The sequence below is a fragment of the Chiloscyllium plagiosum genome, unplaced genomic scaffold, assembly GCF_037043375.1.
Source record: "Chiloscyllium plagiosum isolate Xiang-an unplaced genomic scaffold, Cpla_swu_hap1 HiC_scaffold_29, whole genome shotgun sequence".
Taxonomy (NCBI): Eukaryota; Metazoa; Chordata; class Chondrichthyes; order Orectolobiformes; family Hemiscylliidae; genus Chiloscyllium; species Chiloscyllium plagiosum.
In genome coordinates, this window is record NW_028270167.1 from 12,117,331 (window position 1) to 12,139,264 (window position 21,934).

The 21,934-nt window shown below is 43.4% G+C and overlaps 1 protein-coding gene across 4 annotated transcripts in view; it reads left to right on the forward strand.

Annotated features, from left to right (window-relative positions):
• Window positions 1-11,925: 11,925 nt before the first annotated feature.
• The window catches only part of sidt2 (SID1 transmembrane family, member 2), a 94,379-nt gene continuing 84,370 nt past the window's right edge, over window positions 11,926-21,934 (forward strand). For all 4 annotated transcript variants that reach the window (XM_043676618.2, XM_087976379.1, XM_043676621.2 and 1 more), the window contains exons 1-2: window positions 11,926-12,525; window positions 19,225-19,346. In XM_043676618.2, coding sequence (XP_043532553.2) covers window positions 12,277-12,525; window positions 19,225-19,346 — 371 coding nt within the window. In that variant the 5' untranslated portion in view covers window positions 11,926-12,276. The remainder of the gene's footprint in view (window positions 12,526-19,224; window positions 19,347-21,934) is intronic.

The window sequence follows — 21,934 nt, forward strand, 5'->3', positions numbered from 1 at the left end:
CCTGTTTGTTTGGTACAATACTTCCTCAAAATTAGAAGCCTTCTTTCTTCTCACGATTTTATAATGATGCTGATGAATGTTGTATTTAGCTCAATACCATCCACATCTAGTAATCGCAAAGCAAACTGGAATGTTTTGCAAATACACTGTAACAACAAATATGTAGCTGCTTAAATGGAATATAAACGCAGAAGGTGCTGCACTATCAATCAGCATGACACAAAGTGATAAGGTGATATCATTTTACATGACATAAAATTAGATTTTACGCAGAACCTGAAAGGAGGAAAATGAGGTGAGAGAGGGCATGCCAGAGTTTGGAGCAAATGCAGCTAAAAGCTACGTGTAAGATTGAAGAAAGCATGCAGTATGGCCACCAACTGTGGAGTGATTACAACTGGGAGCGTACAAGAGGCCAGAACTGGAGTAGCACACACGCCTCTTGAGGTGGAATGGAAGACGTGAATTTTAAAATCAAAACCTTGCTTAATTGGAAGTCAATGTCAGCCAGTGAGAGCAGGTGTGCTAGAGGCTTTGCTGCAAGTTGAGACATGGGCTGCAGAGTTTTGAATAACCCCAAATTTATGGGGGAAACTAGCTCAGCAGTGTGTTGGAACAGTTGAGTCTAAATGTTACAAAGGCACGAATGAGATTTTGAGTAGCAAGTGAACTGAGACTTGGGTGAGGCCAAGCAATGCTGTGGAGCTGGAAATAGGCTATTTCAATATTGCAACAAATGCAAGGTTAGAAGTTCAATTCCAGATCAAATGTGACAACAAGATTGCAAACCGACTGAGGTAATATCAAAATGATGCTGGAGAGAAGGATGGAGTTGGTAGTAGAATATTAAAATATATACCGATGCTGAGTATTGTTAAATCCACTTCTACTTGGAGGTTTTACACAATCGAAGTGTTTCAAGATTGTGGAGAAAATTCTCAAAATTGATTTGGGCAACTTTTTCACTAAAAGTAACAGATAATGCTGAAATCACAATAGGTAATGCAGCACTTGTGGAGTGAGGAACCAATGTTTGAGTTGTAAAATGTTGCGTAAGCTGAGCTTTTGTAGTGTTCCTTTTTATGGTTCAGATTTCCAGTATCTCCAGAATTATCCACAGAATGAAGAGTTCAAACACCAAGTGATTCAAGTAAAAATGTTTGGAGTAAAATAAAATCCAAGGACTTGAAGCACCAACTGCAACACTGGCTGAAATGTAAAGTTTCGGGAAAGCTGTCTGTCACACTGATATTTTTTTTAACCACACCAAGTTGAGAAAGAATAGAGTGAAGGTCAAACCCTTTCCGAGGAAGATCGTGACCAGTCCTGCTGTTGCACAACTCCCTAGACCTGCCCCTCCTCGATGTCAGAGAGTCATAGAGAGGTACAGCATGAAAACAGACCCTTCGGTCCAACCCGTCTATGCTGACCAGATATCCCAACCCAATCTAGTCCCACCAGCCAGCACCCGGCCCATATCCCTCCAAACCCTTCTTATTCATATACCCATCCAGGTCGTGTGACTAGTTTCATAAAAGCAGGTTTGGTGAACTGGGAACAGCTCTCCCAGTATTCTAGATACACAAGTAAAGGAAACATTGGAAAAAAGGTAACTTAACCTCTTCCTGCAATCGATTGGTACAAAATGCTTTGTTGAAGAACAATATTTTAAATTTGGTGGAACATTAACCAGTGTGCCTTCATTCTAGGCTAATGGGTGACTGTACGTTGTAACTGAGATGTGAAGAACAGGAGGATTTCAGTTGTGTGCACAGCTACTGTCAGACAATGAAAAGATGCAATATACGTGGCATTGATCTTATTCCAAGAAAAAGGGCCAGAGATTCTGAAGCTGTTCACTATTTAGTTATGTCAAGGGCAAAGTAACCAGCTGTGATTGAGATACGACCCTGCTATGATTGCCCTTATATGTGGTCATACAGATGTCCACAATGATAGCCAAGCTCATGCTTGAGCTCTTGTTGTTTTGTATGGTTCGAGGGCATTGGACTGTCATGTTCGGTGGAGAGTGACTACTTTCTGGAGGAAGATAGGGATACATGGTAAATAAATTTGAATTCAGGAGTCAAACGTATTCTGCATTGTTTCCTCTTTGGACTGGAAGTGCATGATGTTTTTATGCATTTTCATGATGTGCATATAAATGGAATGGCTGGCTAACATTACCCTTGTTAAGGGAAGCGCTTGTAAGATCAGCATTTATTATCCATCCCTAATTGTCCTTGAGATGGTAGTGGTGAGTTGTCTTCTCGAACCATATGGTGTAGGTACACCCGTTGTACTGTTAGCAAGGGCAGTTCAGGATTTTAAACCAACGACTATGAAGAACACTGATGACATTTCAAGTCAGAACAGTTTGTGACTTGATGGGAAACTTGCGGGTCGAGGCATTCCCACCCATCTGCTGCCCTTGTCCTTCTAGATTTTATTGACTCTGGAACAGTTCCTGTGGATTAGATAATGTAATCCTACTATTTAAGAAGGGAGGCAGAGAGAAAACAGCTAATTATAGACTGGCTAGCTTGACATCGGTAACAGGAACATTGCTAGCATGCATTATAAGAAATGTAAGCAGAGGATTTGAAAAATGGTGACAAGATCAGACAAAGTCGGCACGGATTTATGAAAGGTAAGTTGTGCTTAACAAATCTGGTGGAGCTTTTTGAGGACATAACTAGTAGAGTGGATGACGGGAGCCAGTGGATGTGGTTTACTTGGGATTTTCAGAAGGTTTTTGATAAGGTCCAACATAAGAGATTAGTGTGCAAAATTAGAGTGCATGGGATTGGAGTCATGTATTGAAATGGATTGAGAACTCTTTAGCAAACACGAAATAAAGAATAGGAATAAATGAGTCTTTTTCTGAGTGGCAGGCAGTCACTAGTGGGGTACCACAGGGTTCAGTGCTTGGACTCCAGCTAATCACAATATATATTCCTGATTTAGATGAGGTAACCATGTGTCATATTCCCATGTTTTCAGACAACACAAATCTGAGTGGAAGGATTGATATGTTCTATATTAACCTTTGTAGAGATGTTGTTACACAACCAGGAGCTGGGCCTCCTGGTTCAACACTACCACTGCATCACAGAGCCTCCAAAATAGCCTTTCAATGGCAGCACACAAATGCGGAGGGATAACATCAGCAGCCACTGCTGACAGAAAACTGTCACACCAGGTATTTGAGGGTGGACGTAGTAACCAAGGCTGCATCTGCTTAGCTTCAAATATCAGCTGAGATTGGGCATTTTCAGACTAAAACCACCATCGGCTGGTTGGAAAGGTAAGCTGTAGAGAAGATTCGTAGAAGCTTCTGTGTGATTTGGACAAGTTAAATAAGTGGGCAAACATGTGGCAGGTGCAGTATAATGTGAACAAATGTAAGGTTATCTATTTTGACAGGCAAGCAGATAATTATCTGAATGGTGATAGTTTACGGAGGTGCAATGAGATCCAATTGTCCTTATCCACTAGTTGCTGAAAGTTAGCATGCAGGTCAATAGGCAGTGAAGAAGGAAAATGGTACGATGGGATAGCTTACTGCAACTGTACAGGGCGTTGGTAAAACCACACCTGGAGAATTATGTGTAGTTTTGGTTTCCTTCTCTGAGGAAGGATGTTCTGACTATTGGGGAAGTGCAAGCAAGGTTTCCCAGACTGATTCTTATGATGATGGGACTGATTTACAGGAATCTGTTAGGACTATAGTGACTAAAGTCAAAAGGTGTGGTGATGGAAAAGCACAGCAGGTCAGGCAGCATCTGAGGAGCAGTAGAGTCGATATTTTGGGCATAAGCCCTTCATCCGGAATGTGGGAGGGCCCAAAGGGGTTGAGAGATAAATAGGAGGGGGTTTGGGGCTGGGTGGAAGGTAGCTGGGAAAACAATAGGTGGATGCAGATGGAGGGGTGGGGGGGAGGTGATGGTGATAAGTCGGAGTGGAGAGTGGAGTGGATAGGTGAAAAGGAAGATGGACAGATGGAAGAAATTCTAGAGGGCAGTGCCGAGGGGTGATGTCTTTGAAATCTATAAAATTCTAACAGGGCAAAATGAAGTAGATACAGGAAGGATTTTCTTGATGACTGGGAGTCCAGAATCAGGGGTCACAGTCTCAGGATAAAGGGTAGGTCAGTTAGGACAGAGATGAGGAGAAATCTCTTCACTCAGACAGTGGTCAATCTGTGGAATTCCCTGTCACAGAAGACTGCTGAGGTCAAACACGGTGGCTCACAGCATCAAGGACCTGAGTTTGATTCCACCCTTGGGTGACTGTCTATGTGGAGTTTGCACATTGTCCTCATCTATGCGTAGGTTTCCTCTGGGTGCTTTGGTACCTTGCATTGTTAGATGCATTGGTCAAGTTCAATTGTCCTGTAGTGTTCTGAGATGTGGTGACTAGGTGAGTTATCCATGGCAGATGTGAGCTTAGGGGGATATGGTGGAATGCTGTTATAGAGAGTCGGTGCAGACCTGATGGGCCAAATGTCCTCTTTCTGCATGGTAGGGATTCTATGATTAAAGACTTTTAGAAAGATGTAGCTTTAGTTTTTGGCAATAAAGGATATGGGGAGAAAATGGGAGCAGGGGACTGAGTTGGATAAACAGCCATGATCATCTTGAATGGCAGAGCAGGCTGGTAGGGCTGAATGGCCTGTACCTGCTCCTATAGTCTATTTACTATGTGTCTAGATGTCTGAGGTCGTGGTTTGTAAGTTACTGCCAAAGGAGATGGTGAGTTGTTGCAGCGCATCTTGTGGATGTGCATCAGTGGTGGAGGGAGCTAAGTCCAGGATGGTATTGAGCTTGTTGTTGGTGGAGCTGCACTCATCCAGGGAAGTGTGGAGAGTATTCCATCATTTGTGCCTTGTAGGATTGGGGAGGGTTTGACGAGGTGGGGTACTTGTTGCTGAATCTCTGTCCTTGAGAAGGTGGTAATGCGATGCAATCCACATGATATATAGGTAATGGTTTTGAAGGAGACAGTGTTGATGTTACATTGAACTCCACCCAATCTGATGATAGCTTCCAGTAGAGACAGTTGAGTTCTGTACATGTACCTGAAGGGAGCAGATGTGTTTTGTACATCTCCCGCGGGTACTTAATAATTATGCCTCACTTGTAATGTAAACTGCTCCTATTTCTTTCATATAATAAACTACCTTGTTATCAAAGACCAGTGCCTGTTCTGTTTAGACTCACCAATATCAGTCTAATCCCCTACCACTGCTAATTCAACAGAGCCTAGACTCAACATTGCAGAAGGAGGATTGGTGGCAGTGAACTACCTAAGCAAGAATCCCACAACCTTTCAGCAATGTTGTCTAAAGATATGTCACTTTGTAGCAATTTAACACAGCTCTGAGGTTTGCTTTGAATGTCGTTAAACATCAAACAAATTTCTGTCGAGTCATAAATAGATGAAACCCGCTAAGGATTGCAGGTTTCAATTTGTAAATTAGTTGGAGTTTTCCAACAAATACATGGTCACATGCGCTGAAAGCCATTTTTCTTAAAAACTCTTCAAACACCCAAGCCACATTGATGGAATTTAATTTTATGTCCTGCTAGATTATTACTGTAGGCCTCAAGATAATATGTGCAGTAACAAACTAAAGTCAGCATCGTCCCACTCTCTTAGAGAGTGATGACTGGTGCTGTTTTAGCCTGAGGATCACCACCTCCTCAGTTGAGGGTTGAGGTTGAGAAAGAGAGTCCTCCCTGGTAACCTCAACTGTTGTAGAAACTGAGCCCACACTGTTGGCATCACTCTGCATGGCAAACCAGCCATCCAGCCAACTGAGTTAACTACCCTGCCCCTCACGTCCCTCCCCCCCCCACCCAGCGACAACCACCATAACGGCAAACCCCCATGCTAACCCTGCTAACCCTGCAGAATATGACCCAGTCTAGATTCCATCAACATTTAAACCGAAAGAAAATTTGAGGAACTGAGCGTATCTTCCATGGGCTTCAGATGATGTAAACAAATGATATTAGTGCAATCTGCAAGTCAGCTGTTACTTCATCTAATTGTACTGTTTTTCTTCCTCCGAAGTAGTTACACAGCTGCTTTGTACTGCAGCCATACAAGTCATGACAAGAGGTAGTGAGATACAGGAACACTTTTGGAACAGACAGCAAATGTTTGGTCGATGTATGAAGTATATGTTGTCTTTCTTTCTGTGTGTGTGCATTTGTATGCGTGTGTGTGTGCGTGTGTGTGATAGAGAGAGAGAGAGAGAGAGAAAGAGAGAGACAGTGTGTATGTGTGTGGGGGAGGGGTTGGGTGATTGGGTTGGTGCAGATAAGACTGGTGGCTGTAGCAGCATATGCAGCAGCATTGATCTTGTGTCTCTCTCAGCACCCTTTTGAAACTCAAGCTTGGAAGATCCATGATGTTATCACTCAGTCCCATCTTCTACCCACCTGCTCTACATTTTTCCTCAAGCATTAGTTTCTTACACCATTGCTATGTGCCACATTCCTAAAGAATTTCCATGCTCAACTGTCCACTCATCAATCATAACCAACTGCCTTGACAGTTTCCAACTATTGTAATACTCACTCATTTGTGCATCACCAGTGCATTTTGCCCTCAGCATCCTTACAAAATAACAACATTCAAAAGAATTGACCTTTTTCATGTCACCTTCTTCATGGTCCAACATTCTGCATTATAGTGACAACAGGAAACATAAATGCTTTGAAAGCTTAACCTTAGTCAATTTCCAGAGAATCACCTTTCCACTATATTAACTTTTCATGTGGCTTTTCCCATTTTGTGTTGACTTTTGCTTACTATTATTTAATTATGGAGAGGCAGTACCTTAGTGATAATAATACTGGGTCGAAGAGTGTGATGCTGGAAAAGCCAGCAGGTCAGGCAGCAGCCAAGGAGCAGGAGAATCGACGTTTCAGGCACAAGCCCTTCATCAGGAGAGCTGATGAAGGGCTTTTGCCCAAAACGTCGAATCTCCTGCTCCTCAAATGCAGCCTGACTGGCTGTGCTTTTCCAGCACCACGCTCCTCGACTCTGATCTCTAGCACCTGCAGTCCTCACTTTCTCTGGCTAATAATACTGGACTAGTAATCAAGAGGCCAAAGGTAATGCTGTGGGCCTATGGGTTGAAAACCCATCGTGTGAGATGTTAACTTCAATGAATAAACCTGGAATTGAAAGCTAATTTCATTAATGGTGACCATGATACTACAATTGATTGTTATAAAACCTATCTGGTTCACCGATCTCTTTGAGGTAAGGAAATCTGCCATCCTTACATGGTTTGGCATATATGTAACACTACACGCACGGCAATGTGGTCAACTCTTTACTGTCCTCTGATATGACCTCATAAGCCATTTGTTTCAAGGGCAATTAAGGGATTGCCAACAAATGTTGAAATTGATAGCAACATACACCAAAAATGTAAGATTCATTGATTGTTCATCTTACAGCCTAGATATGAAAAGTCAACGACTACTTCCAAATTCTTACAGTTAACAATCACAAAATGACCTGAAGATTAGATGAAATGAATTTCAAGGAAATGCAGTACCTATTGGAGGTACCATCTTTCATTAAGATGATGACCCATCTTCCCTGTCCGGTGAATGTAAAAAATCCCAGGGCACGATTCCTGACAATAACAAGGAAGATGTTTTCCTGGTGGACTGGTCAACATTTATTCTTCAATTAAAATCACTTTTAGCAGACTATCAGATCACGACTACCTCTGTACGAAAACAAAACACAGCAGCTGCTCAAAATATATAATAGAAACATCAGATTCTCAAAATACACAGTGGACATGGCAGTACTGTGGACCCAGACACATATCAGACCTCCCATTTCTAGCATTTCCTGGTATTGCATTATATTTATATTTGAGTTTGTGCGAACTTGCTATAACCAAAATTTACTCCTGTATATCCTACGTTATAAGAGTAACTACAGTATGTGCCAAGAAACCTTAATATCTGCAGATATTGTATGTGAAGATAGAAGTTGGAGTTGAGTAATTGCAGTTAACATTGCAGGTCCCACTGTGTGGCACGTATTCCCTTAGAAGAAACCTTGTGCTTATTGATTCCCTAATTCTATTTTATCACAAGGTCATGTATCACCCAGCAATATCTCAACCTTGAAAGTGTTCTGCCACGTTAAAATTTTGACAAACAAATATTTTATTTTTTGTGATGTTACATCATCCTGTTACCTTGGAATTTTAACAAGTAATAATCTATGCATGTATTCTTATTAGTGTAACTGTAAAAAATACATCAGTTAAAGGCTTTTGGCATCTAATGTCTTTTCACATTTATCAGAACCACTGCACAGAATAAAATACATGTACAGGCAACAATAATGTTTGCCACCGATTTCTGGTTAGATCAGGAGGTATCAGCTATTCCCTTCAATTGCCAGCTCATTTGCTTCTTTCGGACACTGCATATCTGTACTGGTGTGGTAACAGGATCTTATGTTTTGGACTGGATCTTTATGTATTATACACATTCTTCTATCTGTCAGAAGACATATTATTTGTAAACTGCTTTGTTTCACATGAGCCAAACCACAGAGAGCATTGAGTAGGATAAAAGAATACTTAGTGCAGTTGGTGGAAAATCTGGTTTACATTTATCACAAACAATTAAGAGCATGCAAGCAATAATCTGTATTGATGGATCTTCTTAACAAAATTAAAAATCACACCTTCCTTGGTACCTTATTCCACTGTCCAGTACAGAGGATTTTACTGAGTCAGGATCAGGTCCTTCAGCCCTTCCAGCCTCTTCTACCATTCATCCCTGGCATTTTTACTCACTGTGGGATAGTAATGACCTGGAACTCACTATCTGCAAAGATAGGGGAAATGGAAACAATTGATGTTTTAAAAAGAAAATTGCATGGACAGTTGAAGGAAATAAACTTACAAGATCACGAGGATAGAACAGGGGAATGGAACAGACTGGATTGTTCCATAGGCAACTGGAATGGTATCTTACGGCATCTCATGGTATCTGCCATCTCTACCAGTGTATGCTTCAGAATAAGAGCTGTTTGCTGCCACCAATCCATGATACTACCATCTGGTTCATCTATATTGTCTCTCAGTCCTATCTCATAATCAGAGGTAAAACATACATCAGCATTGACACTTTACAGAAGGGGCACTGTTCTTGGGTAGCAGTAAGTCAAAATTAAGTGGGGTGGTATGGTGGTTCAGCGGTTAGCACTACTGCCTCATAGTGTCAGGGTTCGGTTCCAGCCTCAGGCGACTGTCCGTGTGGAGTTTGCACATTCTCCCCGTGTCAGCGTGGGTTTCCTCTGGGTGCTCCGGTTTCCTCCCACAATCCAAAAATGTGCAGGTTAGGTGAATTGGCCATGCTAAAATGCCCATAGTATTCAGGGATGTGTAGGTTAGGTGCATTAGTCAGCGGTTAACATAGGGTAGAGAAATTGGTCTGGGTGGGTTACTCTTCATATGGTCAGTGTGGACTTGTTGGACCGAAGGGCCTGTTTCCACACTGTAGGGATTCTATAAAGCTGCACATCTGCTCTCCATGAAGGCTCGTGTAAAATTCACTGTCTCTGTAGAATCAATAGAATTGGTAGTGCTAATGCAACTTCAACATTAACACTTCCATAGCCATTACCCTACAACATCTCCAACCAAACTCTTTTACTGAAGGTAATTCATTATACAGTTATGTGCTATAAAAGTAAGGGTCACCAAACCACAAAGAGCACTGAGTAAGATAAAGTTCATTTCTTTTTCCACTCAGAGGGTTGTCCAACTTTGGAGCTCTCTGCCTTGGAGGACAGTGAAAGCTAGATATTGAATATTGAAATATTGAATATTTTAAGACAGGTGGATAGGTTTTTTTTGGCAGGAAAATCAAGGGTTATTGAGGTCGATTGGAATCTGGAATTCGAAACACCAATAAATCAGCCATTAGATTATTGAATGGTAGGACAGACTCAAAGGGCTGAATGCTCTATGTTTACTCTTATTTCCTATGTTCATAGGATCTTATCCTAACTTCATTCAAAAGCCTGTTCCCAAGCCCTTGCTTCAACAATTTCTATTTATATAACATCTTTATCGCTGTAGGATATCCAAGATGCTTCACAGTTTTTATCAAACAAAATTTGAAACTTATCGACTAAAAGAGATGGTATGGTAGATTTATATTTTCGTGGGACTTAGCATCACTGGCTGGGCCAGCATTTTGTGGCAATCCCAAGTTGCCCTTGAGAAGGTGGTGGTGAGTTGCCTTTCTGATCCACTGCAGTCCACCTGCTTTAGGTTGATCCACAATGCCCTTTGGGAAGGAGTTCCAGGATTTTGGCCCAGTGACAGTGAAGGACCAGAGATGAATTTGAACATCAGGATGGTAAGTGACTTGAAGGGGAACGTGCAAGTGATAGTGTTACCATGCATCTGCTGCCATTGACGTTCTCGATGGGAGTGGCCGTTGGTTTGGAAGGTGCTGTCTATGGATCTTTGGTGAATTTCTGCAGTGCATCGTGTTGATCGTCCACACGGTTGCTGCTGAGCACTGATGGTGGAGGGAATGGATGTTTGTAGATGTGGTGCCAATCAAGCCAACTGCTTTGTCCAGGGTGGTGACAAGCTTCTGTGTTGTTGAAACTGCACCCTTCCAGGCAAGTGGGGAATATTCCATAAAACTGGTGGCTTATAAAACTATAAGATACAGGAATAGAATTAGGCTATTTGATTTATTATTGTCACATGTATCTAAGTACAGTGAAAAGTTTTGTTCTGTGTGCAATACAGGCAGATCATACCATACAAAGATGAACAGAGTGAGGAATACAAAGTTGCGGTTGGAAAGAAGCTGCACAAAAGCAAAATTAACATTAGATTTGAAATTTGAGATGTCCATTCAGCAGTCTAATAATAGTGGGGAAAAAACTGTTCTTGAACCTGTTGGTCCATTTGGCCCATCGTATTTGCTTTGCCATTCGATCATATTTCTCAACCCCATTCTCCTGCCTTCTCCCTAAAACCCTCGATCCCCTCACCAATCAAGAATCTATCCAACTCTGTCTTGAACATGCTCAATTAAATAATCAAAGATTCGGTTAAAAGGTTTTAAACAGAACCTTTAAGGAGGCAAGGCAGAGAGGTTTGGGAAGAGATTTTCAAAGTTTAGGGTCCTGACAGCTGAAGTCACAGTCGCACGTGGTGAAATGAAGGATGCTGGGGAGACCAGCTGGTTCAGATGGCCAGGGCTGAGGAAATTACAACGATAGAGAGGGACAAAGTCGTGAAGATAAGACATGCACTCAGCATGCATATTAAAGGCATCAATATAGATGCATAGAATTTAAGGAGTGAGAGACAGTGATTACTTTGGTGAACTGAAGTCTGGAGTAAATGTTGTCCCATTCAGGATTTTCCTCATTAGAAAGGGAAGGGATTGTATGTGGAGAAACCCACAATTCCCATTCTGGATTTCAACTTAACGATTGGTAGACGCAAACTGGAAAGAAACACAGGACAAAATAAAATTCATCATAAATCAATATTGTGATGTTAAAAAAATCCAAATTTTTTTTTCAGGGGATCACATATGAGCCGGGTGCAAAAGAAAATCAAAAAAGCACCAGAACTGCCCTTGGAGAAAGCTCGTGCTGCTGCAGCAGCTGGACCAATGAAAAATGAAGATATTTCCACCGAGGGTTGGAATTGAAGAGAGGAAGGACAGGCTGCTTGGTGGGTGACGTCAACTCATCCCCAGTCAGTATTTGTTTACAGAGGGGCCGCTTGTTGCTGTAGCTCAACCATCCGGCTGTGTGATCAAACAAGACTCCATTTATACCAGAGAGGGACAGGGAGAAAGGCTTGGTGGACGGAGAGTAGGGGTGGGGGGAAATATTGCAGACAGACAGACAGAGAGGGGCAAGCCAGGCTGAAATTAATAAGGCCAGACATGAAACTGACCAGGTTCATTGAGAAATGGTGACAGCGGGAGGCCGATTGTAACCAATCGACCAGCACTGGATACAAGGGGCAAAATGTAACATTCTTCGGTCGATGTAGCGGATTCAGAGGTTGGATACATTTTGTTCTCCTATCTCGCTAACCTCTGGACTCTGTCGGTGAGATGGCTTTTTATTGAGCTAGAAATCTCTCCGTTTGTACAGACCGGCCGGTGATCTGCTCGCAACCCCACACAGCCCGGCTTTTATTTATTTATTTTTTTGGGCTGTTTGCTTGTTGCAATGCTGGCGGATTCTCCGAGGTCGGAAGGCGGGTCGATGCGGCGGATCTGGAGTCGGGCAGGGGCGAGTTGGATGTTCCTGTGGAATGCCTTTCTCCTGGGCTGCCTCCTGCCTTCGGAAAATGGAAGGGGAGCCCTGGCCCAAGAAATCATCCAAGTGGACGGTGTCTTCGATCGTGCCTATTTGGTGATTGTCAATAGCCATGTCCAGAATATATTCGCTTTCAATCACACCGTTTCACGGAACAAGGTAAAACAAAAGCAAAAATTAAAGCATTCACGTTTCAGTTGCTGCATTCGCCGGTGTCATTTATAAGAAAGTTTGTGTTGCCCATCCCCCTCTTGTTTGGTGAAGTCACAAGACGTGAACCGATGTTATATTGTGACAGTAAAAACATCAGGCCAGGAAACAGCTGAAAGGGGCCGGATCCCAGCGTTTGCCCAATACCAACCCGGATCTTGCACAGTTCAGACAGAACCAAGTGCAGGCTGATTTCTCTGCAATCGTGGTGTTGGTTGATTTTTATTCCTGTGAGGTGGAAAAGAGAAATACTCAGACCCTCTAAAAATTTCAAATATTAAATCAAAGCTGTGCTAGTGGTTGCTGCTCATTTTCTGGTTTAAAATCTCTCCGGTTCACTTTCATGTTAACGTTAAGCTTAAAGCAACCAGTAAAAGGGGAGCACTATAAAAGACTTGTGGTGGGACTCGTGTGGTGCAGAGGTAGGAGTGCCCCTGCCTCTTGAGTAGTCAAGGGTTCAAATCCGACTTGCTGCAAAGGTGTGAAAACGTTGGTTAGAAAATATCTCAAAGCCTTTCATTCATTTATTGCCTCATATGACCACTGGCCTTTTCCAAGTGCTTTCCATACAATGAGTTGTTGTAACGCAGGCAGAGAAAGCAGTCTCCAATTTTCATGTGCAAATTTCCTCTAACAGCAACATGATAATCTGTTGTTGTGATATCGATTGAGGAATAAATGCAGCATTCCCACTGTACTGCATAAACCCAGGAGTGGGATTCGAACCTGAAGAATTAGAGACATGAATGACTGCTAAATAGGCCATGTTGGCACTAGTGGAGAAATGAAACATTGAGAACAAGAGACTTCCTTTCCAGTAAACTCCTGGTCACTTTGGACCCTGCCTGTCCCATGCATTTGCGACCAGGGGCACCCAAGTAATCTGGGAGCAGGCTAATTAAGTGAAAATTAACGAGGCATCTTAAAAAGATTCTGTAATTTTGGGTATCAGTGAGCTGCACATGGAAGGACAGTGTGTACAAGTCTCCTGTACCTTTTTACATTCATCTTTCAAACCTTCAATCCAAACAAATCTTAAGCAACAAAACTGTTAGTGCACTTTACTCTCGAATGCCAATACCTTCCAGCTATTCTTGTTTGTGTGGAGCTTGCAAAGGGGATTGCAACTTTGCAACGGGATCGTCAAGGAATTTTTCAATTGGAATTTTTGAGGGCTTACTTTAAGTTGGTTGTTTCTTTGGATTTTTTTTCTTTAAGAAAGAATAATTACAGATTCTTGGCACAACAGCACCTGTGATGAGTGCAAAATGGTGAAATGAATGATGGTGAAATGAATTGAGGGTTTTCATTTCAAGATGGGAAGAAATGCATGTAAAAGGCACCGTCTGCCTAGAGAGTTGCTGTCCCATCAGAAAGAGAGATGACTGGTGCTGAGATTAACCTGAGGGTTACCATACCTCAGGCAAGGAGCAGGGTTGAGAAGGCTAGGCCTTTGTGGTGACCTCAGCCAGTACAGGAATTGAACCCATGCTCTGGATGTCACTGTGCATCACCAACCAGCCAAATGACCCCCAAAAGGCTCATCTCTTTGACCAGACTTTTGATCACCTGACTTAATATCTCCTTGTTTGGCTTATATTTCTGTGAAGGACCTTTGGGATATTTTAATGGATTAAAGGTGCTGGTTCAATCCAAAGTTGCTGCTCTTGGGCACTACATTGACTTCAGATTTTATTCTTATTTACACCCATTTTCACTTTGAGTATATCAAAATATGATTAGGAAGATACTTGGGTGTAATTTGACTTTGGCAAAATTGCTTCACTTTTGGTCAGAATTTTACCTTCATTTTGCAACCAAGGAAGAAACTTCAGTCCCTGATGTTTAGCCACTCTGTGGATAGCAAGCATATCGTGAGCAGACTGTGAGGCGATATGTTCCTGATTCCATAGATCTGACAGTATCCACACAGTACCGAATCAAGCAGTTCTGTGGTACAGGGCTGGGAATTCAATGGAAATGAGGCAAGAGAACAGTCAAATTGGCAAAAAGATTTTTAAAAAAGAGTAAATCAGGACTGAAATTAGTAAATGCTGCAAATGGGCAAGACAGAGGTGGTAATCCATGTTTGTAGATGACCCACTTTCTTATTGAATAAAGGAACAGGAACGGAATGGCTGACTTCAGTTCTTATGTACCTGTATTGAGATCACATTGGAGTTCCAGACCTTTGACCTAGTGACAATGAAGGAATGGTATTGTGGTTTCAAGCCAAGATGGTGTGAGGCTCAGAGATGAATTCATAGGTGTTTAAGTTCACATGCATCTGTTATGTTCACATGGGAATAGAGGTCATTGCTTTGGAAGGTGCTGTGGAAGGAGCCTTGGTGAAGTCTGACCTTGGAGAAAGTGAGGACTGCAGATGCTGGAGATCAGAGTCGAGAGTGTGGTGCTGGAAAAGCACAGCAGGTCAGGCAGCATCTGAGGAGCAGGAGAATCGATGTTTCGGGCATAAGGCCTTCATCAGGTTGAGAGATAAATGGGAGGGGGTGGGGTTTGGGGAAAGGTAGCTGAGAAAGTGATAGGTGGATGACGGTGAGGGAAAGGTGATAGGTCAGAGGGGGAAGTGATGGACAGGTCAGGAGGGTGGTGCCGAGTTGGAAGCTTGGGACTGGGGTAATGTGGGGGGAGGGAAAATGAGAAAGCTGTTGAAATCAACGTTTATCCCGTGTGGTTGCAGGGTCCCAAGGTGTTCTTCCTCCAGGCAGCGGGTGGTAAAGATTTGGCAGTGGAGGAGGCCCAGGACCTGCATTTCCTTGACAGAGTGGGAGGGGGAGTTGAAGTATTCAGCCACAGGGCAGTGGAGTTCGTAGCTGTGGGTGTCCCAGAGATGTTCGCTAAAACGATGTGCAAGAAGGCGTCCTGTCACCCCCATGTAGAGGAGACCATACCGGGTGCAATGGATGCAGTAGATAACATTGGTAGAGGTAAAGATGAACTTCTGAAGGATGTGGAAGGATCCCTTGGACAGAGGTGAGGGGAGTAGTGTGGGCACAGGTTTTGCACTTCCTGCGGTAGCAGGGGAAGGTGCCAGGAATGGAGTGGGGGGCATGGATCTGACGAAGGAGTCGTGGAGGGAATGCGCTCTCCAGAACGTTGATAGGGGTAGGGAGGGAAATATATCTTTGGTGGTGGGGTCTATCTGGAAGTGGAAGAGGAGGATGTGATGTATGCGGAGGTTAGTGGGGTGGAAGGTGAGGAACAGGTGGGGAGTGGTGCCATTGTAACGACGGAAGATGGACTGTTCCACATATCTGACAAACGGGTAGGCATAGCTGGGTCCCATGCGGGTGCCCAACGCTACCCCTTTGGTTTGGAGGAAGTGGGAGGATTAGGAGGAGAAGTTGTTGAAGGTGAGGACTAGTTCAGCCAGGTGGATGAGGGTGTCAGTGGAACGGTACTGGTTGGGACGGTGGAAGAGGAAGAAATGGAGGGTTTGGAGACCTTCGTTGTGGCGGATCGATGTGTACAGGGACTGGATGTCCATGGTGAAGATGAGGCATTGGGGGCCAGGGAAATAAAAATCTTGGAGGAAGTGAAGAGCATGGGTGGTGTCACGAAAGTAGGTGGGGACTTCCTGGGCTAAGGGGGAACAGGACGGTGTCGAGGTAGGAAAAGATGAGTTCAGTGGGAAAGGCGCAGGCTGAGACAATGAGTTGACCAGGGCAGTCAGGTTTGTGAATGTTCAATAGGAGGTAGAATCGGGCAGTTGGGGGTTCACAGACAATGAGGTTGGAGGCTAAGAGTGGGAGATCACCAGAGGTGATGAGGTTGTGGATGGTCTGGGAGATGATGGTTTGGTGATGGGAGGTGGGGTCATGATCAAGGAGGCAGTAGGAGGAGATGTCTGCGGGTTGGCACCTGGCTTCAGCAGTGCAGAGATCAGTGCGCCACACTACTACTGCGCCCCCCCCCCTTGTCCGCTGGTTTGATGGTGAGGTTGGGGTTGGAGCAGAGGGAGTGGAGGGCTGCGCATTGCGAGTACAGGAGATTGGAGTGGGGGATGGCAGTAAACTGGTTGAGGTGGTCAATGTCACAGTGGCAGTTTGAAATGAAGAGGTCAAGGGCAAGTAACAGGATGGCACGGGGTGTCCAGGTGGATGGTTGTGTTGGAGGTGGGAGAAGGGGTCCTTGCTGGGAGGGCTGGTGTCTTGGTTGAAAAAGTAGGCCCGGAGGTGGAGGTGGCGGAAGAAACATTCAAGGTCGCAGTGTGTTGCACTCATTAATCTATTGAGTATAAAGGGATAAAAGTGAGGCCTTTGATGAGGACTAAACATTTGTCCTCTGCAAGGAAGAGGTCTGGGGGAATGGTGAACATATGGCAGGGCCGGGATCTAGGACCTGGAGTGGGGCTGATGTCAAGCTTTTTGAGTTTTGGTGGGACTGCACTCATCCAGGTAATTAACTGTGTTGCTGAAACAAGATGCATTTTCTTAAAGCGTTTTGTCTTGCATTCGTCAGGGCAATTTGCAAGAATTGCCAATGTAAAGGGAAAACAACTTTTATAGTCTGTGAGAGGAGAGCACTGATTGGTTGGCAAGTGGTTGATTGGTTTTCGTATTGCTCTCTGTGCACACATTAGTGCCTTGTTTTTCTGCAGCACAATCATGTCTACACATCACAAACAGAATACCGCTTTGGCTGCAAAGTGATTTGGGATGTCCAGTGGCTGTGAAAAGCACTTTATCAATGCAAGTCTTTATTTCAGTTCGGTTATTGAATAATCTGTACCACATAGATCAGGGTGAGTTTCTCCTCTTCATGGAGCAGAGATAAGCACCAAAGAGGGCAGGTGACAAGGTTTGTAGCAGGGCGATCATGTGTGTGCTCCATTGTTACTTTTTCTATATTTTTGCCTGGAGAGTGGAGAGCCATTTTTGAATGAGTTGTCTCATTTCCAGTGGTCTTTCAGATTTGACTTTTCTGTTTTATTCCTCTCAATTTCTGCTTAAATTGATTTTAAACTTTCTCCCCGTGTGCTTGTGGAAGATTAGATGGGCATTTGAGGGAAATAAACTGACAGGGAAACAGGGGAATGGGGCTGATTAGATATCTTCACAGAGACACAGACTCAATGAGCTGTTATGCATCAGTTGCTCCATCTGTGAATTTTCACCACTTGTTCAGATATTCGTTCCTGAGCAGGTCAGAGGCTGAATGGCCTACTCCCACTCCTAATTTGTATTTCTTTGACAAACTCTCATAACGGCTTTGGAGAAATTCTGATAATAGTCAGCGGATGGTCAGAATCCAGTTGATTGTTTGAAAAAATCCAAATGGCTGCATTAAGCTGAAGAAATGCATTTGAACGTTAGCTATGCAAATGATTGAGATTAGCATTGAGAAAAGGCTGTGATTCGTATAACCATCACCCGTAGGTTGTGCATGTAGTTACTTTGCACTAAGAGTCATAGAGATTTACAGCACGGAAACAGACCCTTCAGTCCAACCCATCCATGCCGACCAGATATCCCTACCCAATCTAGTTCCACCTTCCAACACCTGGCCCATATCCCTCTAAACCCTTCCTATTCATATACCCATCTAGATGCCTTTTAAATGTTGCAATTGTACCAGTCTCCACCACATCCTCTGGCAGCTCATTCCATACACGTACCACCCTCTGCATAAAAGAAAAGTTGCCCCTTTGATCTCTGAGAAGCCAATATCATTGGTAATCGATGGAAAGTCTCAAAGATGGCACCACAGGAAGTGTGATTTTAGAAAAGTTCTTCAGATTTTGAATTTTTAAAAATGAAAATATAATGCACAAAACGGGCAAACAGAGACTGGATACTTCGATCCTGAGGTAGGCCTCATCCTGCTCCAGGCTTCACCCTCACTACCAGTGCAAACCTCCCTCCCTCACTCCCATTCCAGGCCTCTTCCCCACCACCCACTCTGGACTCCAGGTTCTCGCCAAACACCCCACCCTGCTCCGCGCTCCGGACTCCTGGTGCAGCCTGTCTTGCTGTGGCCAGTTCTGTGAATGCAGGTACTGTTTCAGCCTCATGGACAGTCACTCCATTGAGGAAGAACGTCCTGCTCCTTTTTTAGACTTTGCGTTGTTAAAACGGATCAGCATTTCCTGAACAGAGGTCTTAGGTTCTGTGGAAAGTTTTGAAGGAGATCAGTTTTCTAGATTTTGAAGGCATCAGGAGGCAAATGGAAAAAGCAGGAATATGATATTGAGATAAAGGACCAGTCATCATGGAATGGTCTACTTCTGCTCCTGGTTTCTATAAAGGTGAGAAAGTGTGTTTAGATTAGGTTCCCTACAGTGTGGAAACAAGCCCTTCAGCCCAACAAGTCCACACCGACCCTCCGAAGAGTAACCCACCCAGACTCATTTCCCTAATGCACCTAACACTATGGGCAAATTAGCGTAGCCAATTCACCTGATCTGCACATCTTTTGGATTGTGGGAAGAAACCGGAGCACTCGAAGGAAACCCACACAGACACTGGGAGAATGTGCAAACTCCACACAGACAGTCACCCGATGCTGGAATTGAGCCCGGGTCCTCAGCGTTGTGATGGATGCAGTGTTGCACATAAACCTTCCACCCTATAGTAGGAATATTTCTGCCTAACTATTTGAATTAATTGTTTTCTGTTCTTTCTGCAGACAGAGGGGGTCCGCGTCCATGTGAATGTTCTCTCCGAGCAGTCCAAAAACCCGGTGTTGTTTGTCATCCGACAACAGAAAGCAGTGCTCTCCTTCCAGGTGCCATTGATCCTCAGGGGGCTGTGAGTATCACAAGACCTTCAGATCATCACACAACTCCCAGCTGCTAGTACGAGGAGCCCGTTGTTGCTTGAAACCCCAGTATCTCCTTCCTACTGTTTCTTAAGTGGCACCTCAGACTCACTAAAAATGTCTCTCCAGTCTCCCACTCAATACTTGCATTTATATAGTGCCCATCACAACATCTGGATGTTCTAAAGTGTTTTGCAGCCAATTAAGTAATTGTCCAACTGAGGTCACTTTAGTAGTGTAGAAAATGCACCCGGTTTGCTAGCTTGCACCCAGCTAACTCCTACAACTGGATAGTAATCCAAAGAGTGAGAATTGACCTGAAATTAGCTCAACAACAAAACAAAAGCAATGAAAAGCTGGTACCAGTAAATGTGACCATAACACTATCAAATTGAGGTCAGAATGGTTAGAATGGAATTTGTGACTACAAGGAATGGTTGTGTTGATTAATGCATTGGATTTAAGAAGGAACTAGGTAAGTACATGATGCAGAAAAGACTAGGAAGTTATATTGCTCATAATAGATGAAGAGGTTGGGAGGAGGCTTGTGTATAGGAAGAATGTAAGCACAGACCTAATACTGTGATCTACAACCTATGTACTTGAATAAGCAGCCTGTGATTCAGTGATTCATCTCTAGTAACATACCAGGAGAAGACTCCTATTCTTGGTTCTTGCTAAAAAAGAGTCATGATGGCAAAGTTTTTCCATTTTGCATTCCTCAGGACATCCACGAGAATGTTAAATTTCAAATGGTCACAACAAATTATACCACAAAAGAAGACAGTGTTGATTAGTGCCAAGGCAACTGATTGGCTGAGGCATTGCTATGGCGAAAGCAATGGGGAATGATAGATTCTCCAAACACTTGGGTAATTCAAAAAAGGCACAAGGCTTAAACATATTCCTGGGTAAAAACAATGACAGCAGATGCTGGAAACCAGATTCTGGATTAGTGGTGCTGGAAGAGCACAGCAGTTCAGGCAGCATCCAAGGAGCTTCGAAATCGACGTTTCGGGCAAAAGCCCTTCACATATTCCTTCTGAGTGCAGAGACTAGGACCCTGTCCTTCTTAGTACCTTGGGATCTTTTACATGCATTGAGAGGACAGATGGGTCTAGTCTTAATGGCTCATCAAAAAGTCAGTACCTCTGACAATGCAACATTCTCTCAGCTCTACACTGAAGCTGCAGTCTAGCTGAGGAGCTTAGTTCCTCAGAACAGGGATCAAACCCACAGCTTTCTGACTGAGGGATGCTCTACCATCTGAGCCAAAGTTCACACATCACAGGGACTTGGCCCAGGATTTTAATACATCCTGTAGAAGGACATTTTAAATGGAATATTGGAAAGGTGTCACATTATTGCTAATTCCTTCTTTTGGATGAGGGAATTGGGAGTTTCTCCCAGCACCCTTCACTGAAACTTATCTGTCAACAGGTATCACCATTCTTATCCTTGTTGATTTTGGGATCTTTCTGATCACAAATTGGTTTTTCTTTCACATATTTACTGACAGAACAAAAATGACCACTGTTCCTAAAGAATCATTGGGTGCAAAGCAAATTAGAATGTCCTGAGGAGAGGATACGATGTTATATAAAAGCAAACTTTTCTTGGCTATAAACCAGTGGAAAAAGTCATTTAGAATCCTATCATGTTCTCTCAATATCAGTAATAGGCAATGAATAATTTGAATTGAATCCACAGCAAGATAGCACGAACAGTAACGTGAATAGCAAAATGATTTATTTTGATGGTGGAAGGAATAAGGTCTTTTCTGGATGTAGGTTTGTTCGCTAAGCTGGAAGGTTCATTTTCAGACGTTTCATCAACATAGTAGGTAACATCATCAGTGAGCCTCCGGATTACTGGTGGTATAGCCCACTTTCTATTTATGTGTTAGGGTTTCCTTGGGTTGGGGATGTCATTTCCTGTGATGATGTCATTTCCTGTTCTTTTCCTCAGGGGGCTGATAAATGGGATCCAAGTCAATGTGTTTATTGATGGTGTTCTGGTTGGAATGCCATGCTTCTAGGAATTCTCATGCGTGTCTCAGTTTGGCTTGTCCTAGGATGGATGTGTTGTCCCAGTCGAAGTGGTGTCCTTCCTCCTCTGTATGTAAGGATACTAGTGAGAGTGGCTCATGTCTTTTTGTGGCTAGTTGATGTTCATATATCCTGGTGACAAGTTTGCTGACTGTCCAATGTAGTGTTCGTTATATGGTATTTTGTAAATGTCATTAGTTTTGCTTGTCTGTTTAGGGTCTTTCAAATTCATTAGTTGCTGTTTTAGTGTGTTGGTGGGTTTGTGGGCTACCATGATGCCAAGAGATCTGAGTCATCTGGCATTCATTTCCGAGATGTCTTTGATGTAGGGGAGAGTGGCTAAGGTTTCTGGACGTGTTTTGTCTGCTTGTTTGGGTTTGTTACTGAGAAATCAGCAGACTATGTTCATTGGGTACCCATTCCTTTTGAATACACAGTATATGTGATTTTCCTCTGCTCTTCATAGTTCCTCTGTGCTGCAGTGTGCGGTGACTCGTTGAAATGATGTTCTTATGCAGCTTTATTTGTGG